Consider the following 12,042-nt stretch of genomic DNA (forward strand, 5'->3'; position numbering starts at 1 on the left):
CTTATCCCCCAAACCATCCCACCAGAGTGGCACAGTTCAAGGAAAACTCCACAAGACTAACCGGGTAGAGTTTTACTTCCCTCTTACTTACCATACATATACAGTATTTATAATGTATAATTATTGTCATGTGAAAAAATAGCAGTTTTGAATGCGTTTTCAAAGGCAGAGAGTTGTGATAAATGTGAGAATAAAAATGTTCTTTTGTACAGCACGATAGGTATGAAATGTTTAATAATGTTAATCAAAAATAATCTTTTATACAGTGAGCCCTTTTATTTTAAACAAATTCATTTTTGGTTATATCTCAGATAATATTTAATCCACTCTATTTATGTTTTAATAAATATTTTTTCAATTTAGAATGCAAATAATGAAATCACTAAACAGTCAACCACCATTAAGTCTCTGAAAAATGAAGCCCAGGAAAAAGAAGAAAGGGTGCAGGAACTACAAGAAAAGTATGTTCTCTTCCTCTATCCATTGTGTTTGGTGCCACCCAGTGGAGGATATGTAATTATTCTAACATTAACCTTTTCAGATCCAGACTTTCTGAGATAGACATCTTTCTCTCTTTTTGATAAATTTTGCAAACTGTTAAGGCTTTTCAGAAAATCAGAGGGAGTACACATTAAGATCACATTTTGTATAAACTGATGACTGATTAGCTGGCTACAATTTCTGTACTGTAATAAGAATATCTAAAATAAGAATTCAGACCCCAGTGTGGACTTACTTGTCCTTGATGTAAATCTAAATGAATGTCTCAGCAGTGCTAAAAGCAGTCTTTCAAATACAGTAATTCTTTGCCTTGGGGCTAAGAGACATGTCAAGGTTTAGAAACTTAAACTGGATTAAATATCCAGTCTTATATTTCTAAAAAGTGCAAAAGGATAGTTGTGTTTGTTTATATTTAAATTGATTAAGATTTATTTTAACTTTGGAATTCATGTATATTGATTTGACAAGTACTACTGAGATTCCCCCCACCCCCCAGCTTCATAGTGTAAAAGCAGCTGTAGTACTGTTTTTCAGTTATATTTAGGATATAAATATGACATATTAGCACATTTATGAACTTTTTGTCTGATCAAAAGTTTTTTAATAAAACCAACCCGAGCATCCCCAATTTTTTATTTTAGAGAATCTTATAATTTTCCTTGATGATACAATTTGCTCACGTGAAATATAGAGGATTCTTTAAAAAACATTTCAATAGTGTATATTTTCTATTGGTTAATGCCTTAAGAAACAAATAAAGAAGCCTTCTACTGTTGTGTGTAGATTTAGATAAAAAATGTAAATACTGTTTATTATATTGTTTTTATATAACACATATTGCATTTGCTTTGTCAGAAGTATTCCATCTGATCACCCAAATAACACTAATGTGTCAATACAAAAGTGAAAATAGATTAAAGGAATTTACTGTACTATAGTTTTCTTGCTGCTTTTATATGCTATTGACATGTCAGCAATGTTTTATGTATGAACATACTGCTACCATTCTTTTTTTATGTGGAAAAAAACAGCTCAGCTGTATGAACATATTTAGAAAATACTCAGTGTTTATATTTAATATATTAATTTGTACACCAGCTGAAGAAGCATTGCATAAGGCACACATTTCTGCATCATACAATATAGAAGATGTCACATGAAGTGTGAGCTAAATTATTTTATAAGATTTTGTAAAAGAAAGAATCTTATTTGAAATTACAGTATGGGTTATCAGATGCTACATATTGATGCAATTCCCCAATATTGCTGTGTACTAATGAGTTCTAGAAATGGAAACATTATTCCCTTTTAAAAAATAATTCTACATACATAATGATTGGAAAGTATCTACCACATAATAGTAACAGTTTTTTCTTAATTCATTAAAGTTTCAAAAACATTTTCGACAGCTGCGTCTCTTTATATAAATATACACTAAAGTATTATTGTTGTGCTTTCACCTTAATACAATTTAATACAGTATAAACCACTGTAAAACTGCAAACCACAAATAAAATGGAATGTTTGAATTAATAGGACTACTAAATTAAGAGATTAAATGTACTCTGCTGTGCTTCAGGAATAAGATAAATTGGAACTATTTACACCATCATTTTTTTAGAAACTAATCAAAAGCTATATGTGAAACTTAATGTACATTCATTTATTGTAATTGTTTAAAGTAACCATATTCTAACCACATTTCTTAATACTGTGTGTATTGTGACTTTTCCCCTTTATTTCAAGGATTTCTCGAATGGAAAGGGACATAAATATGAAAAGACATTTGATAGAAGACTTAAGGTCTCGGCTGAAAGCAAACCAGGAAATTGAGAAAACCTTTAATGAAACATTAGAAAGTTTTGAGAAAAAGGTACCTCTTATTTGTTGTTAATATTTATACCAAAAATAAATTGCATTTGATTTGCAGAAGTTATTCCAACCAATTATACAAATAGGATCACAATTTTAAGCATAGGATACATTTCATTAACGGATTGCAGTTCTATCCATTTTGGATTTATATGAATTTGGTACATGATGATTGCATTAATTGTATAATACACCATAATTCAGTGTATATACATGGGAAGTGTAACTAAATAATCAGAATATTTAGAAAACTCAGGGTTGATATTTGCTGTATGTAGCCTTGCTGGAATGCCATATACTTTACAGCAGTATAAAATGCATTAGAGATCACACTAGGGTAATTCTATACAAATTGCAGAGACACAAAATATATCTACATACATTTTCCATCTAGTGTGGTTAAATGCTTTAGTATTTTAAACAATATAAACTCCTTGCTTGTAATGCAGCATTATCAATAATTCAAAATTCAGGTTTTATCATTTCATATATTGCTTATATGTTTAATTAAAACTTACAAGTCAGCATTCAAATTATTGTTTTTTCCTAAATATCTAGTGGAATTTCATGCAAGGTGGAAGATCTTAGGTATGATAGGACATCTTTTTATAATATCCATATAGTGCATTGCAATGCGGCCCTTTATCCCTGATAAAGAGAGCAGACTAGTGGGTCTCTATGAGGTTATACAATGTATGACCCCAAAATAGAAATAAACAATTTGCCGAGCAAGACATACTTTTATTCTCTTAGAAAGCGAGTGCTGGCTGCACATCTCGTACAGTAGCCTATGCTTGCAGTCATTAAGCATTGTCAGCTCTAGAGAGAGCTGCTCTCTTACCCTCAGTGCCAGAGATAAGGTGTCATTAAGGAATCCTCAACCAAAGAGAGAGAGAGAGGGATAAAATGAGGAAGGAGCAAGCTAAATACCTGGTTTTTGTTTTTAGAGAAAATAGTTTAGAGTTCAGTGTAACACTTTGCTCTTATGCATTCCTCTTTGAGCATTTTCAGCATCCCATTTTTCAGCTTCAGCAGGGTCAGAGCCCATATATTTCAATCATTATTTGTAGAGGATAAAATTGAAAAATATGACATTATCTTCAGCTGAAGATCAGAGAAATTCACCAATACTGTATATTATCTGTAGGACTGTGTGATTAATACAATCTGCTGTCAGAATATTTCTATTTCTAGGAACAGTCTTTCATTTTGATTTAGCCTAAATCACTATTCACTACATATGACAAAGTTATCATGAGTTATCCAGAAGACTATGCATGCTATCAGATTGTAGACAATTACCATTCTCCCAGCTAAGTTTTGATTAGCATATGCTATTTTCCCCCCTGTGGTTAAAAAGATTCGAAACTATGGCTTAGCTCATTGTATTAGTGAAACGTATCTAAAAGCTACAATCCAGCAAGTAAATTTAAGAGCTTTTATTCATATATCATACCTGTCTAGACTTTCACTCTTTATGCAACCAAATTTTGTATGAAATAATCTCTGGCTGGATCAGTAACAGGCTACAGCTGCTTATTAAATGCCTATTGTGAGTGCTGGAAATTCTACCAAGTTTTTAATCTAAGTGTCAATTTATGCAGTAAAAACAAAAATAAGTTTGCTTGTGATTTTGATTCATGTTTGTAGGTTTTCTGTTTAAATAATCAAATTGCCTATGGTTTTACTTCAGGTAAAGACATTGACTGAAGACTGTTCAAACAAGAAAACATCAATTGATTCACTAAAGCAAAGGCTTAATGTAGCTACAAAAGAGAAATCACAGTATGAACAGATGTATCGCAAGGCTAAAGATGAGTTGGGGAAAAAGGTATATTACTAGAGTGTTGCTGTAACATTAATATGGAACAATTTTATTGCCCCCTTTTCCTTGACATTTTCATGCACAGTATTTTTTTTTTTAAATTAGAAATTACATGGTCAGCAACTTAAATATTTTAAATACTTATAGGAGAATATAAACCAGAATAATAGTACATCTCTCTATATAAGATTTTATTTAGTTTGATTTGAAGCTATATTACCTTATTATTACTGAAAATTCAGTCCTTATAACATCTGGATGTAATGTATAAAGATTTCTGTGAAATTGTATATTGTAAATGTTAACTAATGTGTATTTTTAGACTAAAATGATATGAGAACTACCTTCCAATACCAATGCTGTTTTCATGTTGATGTGCTTCAGGATCTAAAGCTTACCAATCTAGAAGGTAAAATGATTGAAGCTGAATGTGCCATGACTGAACTTGAGACTACTGCATCTCAGCAACTCCATGGCTTGGCAAAGCAAAGTGGGCAGGCACTGGAAGTAGTGCAGAAGAAACTGCTGCTGGCCAATGACAAAGTTGAAGAATTCATAACATTTGTGAAGGTTGGAATTTTGTTTCTCTTTTGATCGTTCATTAGATCAGACACCGCACCTCAAGCACAAGCTATACAAGTGGTCTTTTTGGCACCATACTTTGGGGTATCCCACTCTTATACTGGCCAAATATTACCCTGAGCAAGTCCAGAGTGGGAGGAAATCGCTGACAGCCAAGTCATCTCCTAGTGTAAGCTTCTACAAGTTGTAAGGCCATCCTTTGTCTATGATTGCCTGTGCTGTCTATCCAAGAGAAAAAATGCCCTGGTGGTTCTATTTAAAATAGGTCTAGAATAATTAATGTATATCTTTTATGCATTAAAAAAAAAGGTTCACAAACTTTATCTAGAATGAAGTACTAACTCTGCTGCATACACACACACACAGGCTATGTCTATACTGCCAGTGGCAGCGCAGGATTGATTTTGCAGGTTCGATTGAGCGGCAGTGAAGACTCATTCAATCCACCCCAGAAGTTGACTCTGTAAATCCACCCCGGCAAGAAGCATAGATTGTCGGAGATTGACACCGAGGGAGAGCCACCGGCGCTGCCCCCTACCGGGGGATCTTCTACAATCAGTATCAGGCAAATTGATTGAAACTATAATAAAGAACACAATTATCAGACACATAGATGAACACAGTTGTTGAGGAAGAGTCAACATGGCTTTTGTAAAGGGAAATCATGCCTCACGAATCTATTATAATTTTTTGAGGGGGTCAACAAACGTGTGGACAAGATTTTCAGAAAGCTTTTGACAAGGTCCCTCGCCAAAGGCTCTTAAGCAAAGTAAGCAGCCATGGGATAAGAGGGAAGGTCCTCTCATGGATCAGTAACTGTTAAAAAAACAGGAAACAAGGGGTATGAATAAATGCAGAGTGCAGAATGCAGAGAGGTAAATAGTGGTGTTCCCCAGGGATATGTACTGGGACCAGTGCTGTTGAACATATTAATAAATTATCTGGAAAAAGGGGTAAACAATGAGATGGCCAAATTTGCAGAAGATACAAAACTACTCAAGATAGTTAAGTCCAAAGCAGACTGCGAGGTGTTACAAAAGGATCTCACAAAATTGGGTGACTGTGCAACAAAATGGCAGGTGAAATTCAATGTTGATAAATGCAAAGTAATGCACATTGGAAAATATATTCCCAACTATTCGTGCAAAATGATGGGATCTAAATTAACTGTTGCCACTCAACAAAGAGATCTTGGAGTCCTTGTGGATAGTTCTCTGAAAACATCTGCACAATGTGCAGTGGCAGTCAAAAAAAGCTAACAGAGTGGTAGGAGCCATTAGGAAAGGGATAAAAAATAAGACAGCAAATATCATAATGCCACTATATAAATCCATGATATTCCCACACCTTGAATACAGCATGCAGTTCTGAGCACCCTATCTCAAAAAAGATATATTAGACATGGAAAAAGGGCATGAGAAAGACAACACAAATAATTAAGGGCATGTCCCTAGCCTCTGATTGTCAGAAGCTGGGAATGGACAACAGAATAATTGCCCTGTTCTGTTCATTCTCTCTGAAGCAGCCCGGCATTGGAAGAAGACAGGATGCAGAGCTAGATGGACCACTGGAGTGACCCGATATGGGGTGTTCTTATGTTTTTATGCACAGTATTACAGAACTCAAAGCAATTTTAAAATAATTAAAAGTAAAGTAAATTTTCAAACATTCTAAACAATCCTACTTCTTTTCTTTGACAAAATTCAGTGTGTTTATGCCCTCCCCTTGTCCCCCATGTCTCTTCTCTACCTTATTCTATATCTATAAACCCTTATTGCAAGGGCTTCATTTCAGTGCTCATCCTTCTCTATCAGCCACTTTAATAAAGTCAATCACCATCTTCTCTGCTTGTTCACTTCTCTGGCTTTTAGAATTTTATGTACTCCTGGTTCTCCTACCTTTATCCTATTCCTTAAATGTCCTCAGTGATAAATCCCTATTTGCTCTATAATTGGGTCCGTCAGGGTCTCTTCTCAGTCCTCCCTTCTTCTTGTCTACTTCCTCCTTATTTCTCTTGGTGAGCCTATCTTCTCTCGTAGTTTCATCTAAATCTCTTCTCTGTCACACAGACATCGTTCTTTCCTTGTGCCCCAACTCTATCACCAAGTCCCATTGCTTCTTCCTGCAACACATCTCCAAAACTCATCTGCTTCATCCTCACCGCTAAAATACTTGCCCTGAAGCAATCTCCTCCGCGGCCTCCATGCCTCTCATCTCACCTTCCTTCAATACATGCAAAATGTTGCCACAAAATAATATTCTTCATCCTCCACTTTGACCTCACTGCCTTCTTTGAAATACCTACACATGCTTTCTCTCACATTTTGCAACTTGAAGCTTCTTTTCCTTGTTTTCAATTCATTCCACATCTCTACAATTGCCTACATCTCTTCTCTCATTTCCTCTCAAGCCCATCTCTGAAAACCCCATTTGTATTCAGCTTCCACTTCCATCTTCATGGTTTGGGTTTTTTTGCCATGCTGCACTTTGTGCTCTCTCCTTGTATGCAAATCAGCCATCTTTTCTTCTTTCATATCCACTCATGTGAGTCATGCTTATGTGAGCCCTTTCATTGTGTTTTAGCCAATAGAAAAATGTTTGCATTTTTCATATTGTCCCTCTGAAGCAAACTATAGCAAATTACTAAAACAGAGCACACATAGAATTGGACTCACTACAGTATATTCTTGAAGAAAAGGTTCTAACATTCCCTGGCATTTATTACTGAATTACCAGGCAGGGGCCTAATGAAAGCAGTGGGTGGTATATTACGCACTTTTAAAAACACATGTCCATTATTTATATAATATAAATGACAACACTTAAAGTTTGGATTTTCAACATATATATATCACTTCATAGATATTACATTTTCTATGTTTGATTTAGATTGTAAAGCTTTTGGATCAGGAACTGTATCAAAAACTGATGATAAAGAAATTAGTTGTGATAAATGCATAAAAAACAACACATTGCTTTAATTAGGCCCCTGCCCGATAATTCAGTAATAAAAATTAGGGAATGTAGGTCCAAGTCTGTGCGTGCTGTGTTTTGCTCATTTGCTATAGTTTTCTTTAGAGGGACAATATGAAAAATTCAAACATTTTCCTATTGGCTAAATAAATGCAGAAAAGAATCTGAGATTGTTGGAATTAGGGCTTAGTGAATTGGTGGGTGGTTGTATTGGGGAGATTACTGATATATGGAAGATGTTCTGGGCTTGTTTGGTCATCGCCTGCCTAGGAAAAAAGCAACACACACTCACACTCCCGTTCATGGACCCACGCACCCAGGGAACCAGTCTCCTGGGAAAGGAGGGAGTAAGAGAAACCCTTGTCATGGACACTGAAAATTCCCCAGCACGGGGAAGGAGAGAGATCTCTACACCTTCTCAGGGGAGCTTTTCTCCTAGTGAAGTTCTTTCCCTCCCTGTACCCAGGGCAGGGGCTATCTGGGCAGTGATCTCTCCCATCTCCTTTCCTGCTGAGTCCAGGATATGAAAAGAACACAAGCCAATAATGGTTGCCTAGAAAAGATGCAGGATGGATACCTAATACCGCTTGGATGATGTCTGGCCAATATTTGTCTCATTGAACACTGCTATTCTTTAGAGCCGTCAGCAGATTTACTGTTTGATTTGTTCATCCCTGGTAGGAGTGGACAGTTGAACTGTCACACCAACAAGAGGACTTGCACATTCATCAGCTCTGTCTGCATCAGAAGATGTTATTAAATGCAGTGGGGAAGTGCATGGAATGCAGTGGCTAAAAATGCTCAGCATTTAAAGTTAAGAATGGATCAGCCTCCATTAAATAAGAGAACTAGAGAATACTGCACAGATGAAACCCATGTAATTTTTAAAACTCTAAACTGTTGCGCTAGTGTTAGTTTGTACAAAGATCACTTTATTAGGTTACAGGGACAGTTTAGAATTGAGAATGGTTATTGTACCATTTATGTAAATGAACACTATCAGTTTTGCTTTGAAAGTGAACACCTTGGACACGGCTGCAAGTTGATGGGAAATATGTTCCCAATTGGGAACATTTAAAAGCCAGAAGAAAACCATCTGGTCCATTAAGCATGCTCTTAATTGTCATCGCTTTATCTAGAAAAAACTATCCAGTGTGATTCCTTTGTATTGTGCTATGACAGGTGATGGAGTCTGACAATCTGTGTTTAACCTGAATCAACCATATGTGATTAAAGGAAAGCAACTCTGATGAAAATCAGTATTTTCATTTACAAAACACAGACCTGAGGAAGTTTTATAAGTGGCAAATAATGCAGCAAAATGCCCTATAAGTTGAGGATGGTCTACATGAAAAATACACAGTTTCTCTTTCTCTCTCTCTCTCTCAAAAAAACCCACCAACACAACAACAATTTACCATTTTAAAAATCAAATACTGATCAGTTTTTCCACTTAGGTGTCCTGGTTTCAGGAAAAAAAAAAAAAAAAGAACTACAGCTTTTATTAAGAAACACCAACAGTTGATGGTTCTGAGAAGAAATTGGTGATAAATTAAGTTAATCTCCATCAGGATTACTCTGCAGCTGGGATTTAGGCAAATTGAATCAGAGGCCTGAATAGTGACAGTGAATATCTATTAAACTGTAAACAGAATAATAGGCTCTGTGGATTTTAATGAATGAAGTGAATAGCTGAACTCCTACTGTTTAGGGATGGCATATGGTTAGTGATGCATACAGTACACCAATATAATGTAAATGTCTTAATGGATAGAATCTTGATTAATAAAATTGAAGAATAAATAGAGAGCTTTTCCTTACTCAGAATTTTCTATTATTTTTAAGCTGTAGAAAAAATGCATTTCATTTGTTTTTTTCTCTCTGTAACAGATAAAGGTGATATGGGGGTAGATAAAACATCTAGAATATTATTTAACATTTTTTGTCTTCAGCCTGCATCACAATTTAGAAAAAAATAGATAAAATGATTGATCCTGTGTAACCAAATTGCAAGGTATAACGTGTTTCAGCATCTGTGTGTGTAATCCTCCTGGGCAAATGTCTCTACATCTGATTCACATAACTAATGTTGAATCTTATCTTGTAGTGTTACGGAATTATAGTAATGCAACAATGTTGTCCAAGGTTATAGAGCTGCTGTAGTGAATATCTATGGGAGTCTCCTTCCCTTGAGTCCTCCTATATAGTGGCTTTTGAACAGATATCACAAAAGGACTTTTATAGTACTTTTGGAACAAACCCATCAGAGAGTTTGACAAACTGCAAATGAAGTATCAAAAGGCAGTGATGATAGTTTTACTGCTGCAGTGGTGCTCCAATGGCTGTAGTTGGAGTGACTATTCATCCTGCTGCAGATGAACAGGACTGCATGTGCAAACTGTGGTGACTGATGCAGAGCCTCTTCTGTCAGTCGCATTCCTATGAGAGATATTCAGTGTTTGCAGTGGCATAATTGATAGCTGCTTTTCTGGACACTGTTACGGTTTGCCTTAAGGAACTATCAAAGCCGAGGAGACTGGTTGTGTGTGGTGAGGGCTGGAGATGGTATCTAAAAGTCTTATTTTGGAGGTACTGTCATTGCATCATTGGTAAGGTGGCAAGGAGTCCTTGTAGTGGCCCCTTTATGGGCTGGTTTGCAGAATTATTTCAGTTGATTGGAACAGTTTAGTAGTAGTCCTCAAAAGATGCTCTCCAGCCTTTATATATGCTGTGTCTTGGAAATTTTTCTTTGATGGGTTTACACAGGCCTACTCCTGATAGTTGATGGTACCCAGATGTCTGTAGAGTTCCTCCTGGACTAAGAAAGGGACAGAATTTGCTTGAGCACTATGTTAACAAAATTTGTGTTTTATTAATGCATAAATGAACATAAATCTTACTTGTCCACAAGTCATTCTGCTAACTGAATCAGGAAAGAGATATGAGAAGAGTATCGCATTTCCATAGTCCTCACAGTTCTTGGTGGGGGATTGCTTCAGAGGACCAATACAATTCATATTCTGGGCACTATCCTTCACCAAAGGGTAAAATTAAGTGATCACATACTAGTCATGATTAAGGCAGTTTTTTACCATCTCATGAGTATCACCAGATTTTGACACCCTCTCATGTATGCAAATCATGATGCATGCCTTTGACATGAGTCAGATTATTGTAATAGGTTCCATATATTAGTCTATTAAAAAAAAACAACCCTAAATCCTCATCTCTTGCCAGTATCTACTTCTGTGAGTGGTCATTGGGGTAGCAGAGGGATTCTGCTTATTGTCCACATCACTCAGTGCATTGGGTATGTATTGGTGAGTTTATAGTTTGGTTGTAACATTTAAATTCAGTTTTGCTTTGAAAAATGACTGAAAACTTCAAGTTTAAAAATGGCACTGTGGGATTCCATGTTTATTGAATGTCATTGATTCCAGAGCAGATATGTATAGTTTACAAGTAAAAGAATTTTTTTTCCCTAATTGCCAGCCCAGCAAACTCTGCCTCTGCCTGGGACTGGATAGTCAAACTGGATCTTTCCTTCTCAGCATAATCTCCAGTAATAAGCGTCCTGTCGCCAAGTTATGCTCTGTGGCATCTGTAATATTTATTGCTGTCATGCAATTGATTTGCTTTGTAATTAAATAACCGTGATGTAAAAATAGAAATAGAATCCAACTCGCTTTCTCACCTGTGTTTGCTTTGTAGTGCCTAACAGGTTAAAAAAAAGTAATAAAAACTCTTAATTTAATCAGTAAAATCAAAAGGTGTGACTCTGAATGCCTACAGGGAGCCGAACTTTGGGGTAAGAAGGGTTTTTTTTAATCTTGTCACTCATTTTAGACCAGAACTGTACTTTTAAGACATTTAATCAGCTGGCTACCAAATATATTTCTGAGATTCTTACACTCTGTTTATCAGCTCATTCTTTTAGGTTTGAGCATTATGGGGCTTTCAGAGCTCAAGTCTGAATGGGCACCTGTTCACACTTACCCGGAAATTCGGTGGCAGTCGACGGGAGTTACGCAAACTACTCTGAGTAGTTTGCGTAACTCCCGTCGACTGCTTCTGCGCGCTGTTCACATTGTGCTGAGCCGACAGGAAAAGTGTTCTCGTCGGCTCAGCGCTATGCTAGTTGAGGAGGTGGACTTATTAAGTCGACTCCCTCATCGATTGAGCAGGTCTCACTGACTGCTCAATCGATCATGAAAGATCGATCTGGCAGCGGCGATTTTGCCGCTGCCAGTGTAAACATAGCCTAAGGTAGAAGAAATGCTGTTTAGATC

At 36.2% G+C, this 12,042-nt stretch overlaps 1 protein-coding gene across 1 annotated transcript in view; it reads left to right on the forward strand.

The window, feature by feature from the left end:
• The window catches only part of CNTLN (centlein), a 282,434-nt gene that overhangs the window by 251,058 nt on the left and 19,334 nt on the right, over positions 1–12,042 (forward strand). Inside the window, exons 20-23 of the mRNA XM_067553128.1 lie at positions 364–461; positions 2,248–2,374; positions 4,067–4,204; positions 4,583–4,768. Coding sequence (XP_067409229.1) covers positions 364–461; positions 2,248–2,374; positions 4,067–4,204; positions 4,583–4,768 — 549 coding nt within the window. The remainder of the gene's footprint in view (positions 1–363; positions 462–2,247; positions 2,375–4,066; positions 4,205–4,582; positions 4,769–12,042) is intronic.

This window comes from Emydura macquarii, unplaced genomic scaffold (genome assembly GCF_026122565.2).
Source record: "Emydura macquarii macquarii isolate MOO-44397 ecotype Brisbane River unplaced genomic scaffold, CSIRO-AGI_Emac_v2 contig_1451, whole genome shotgun sequence".
Classification (NCBI taxonomy): Eukaryota; Metazoa; Chordata; order Testudines; family Chelidae; genus Emydura; species Emydura macquarii.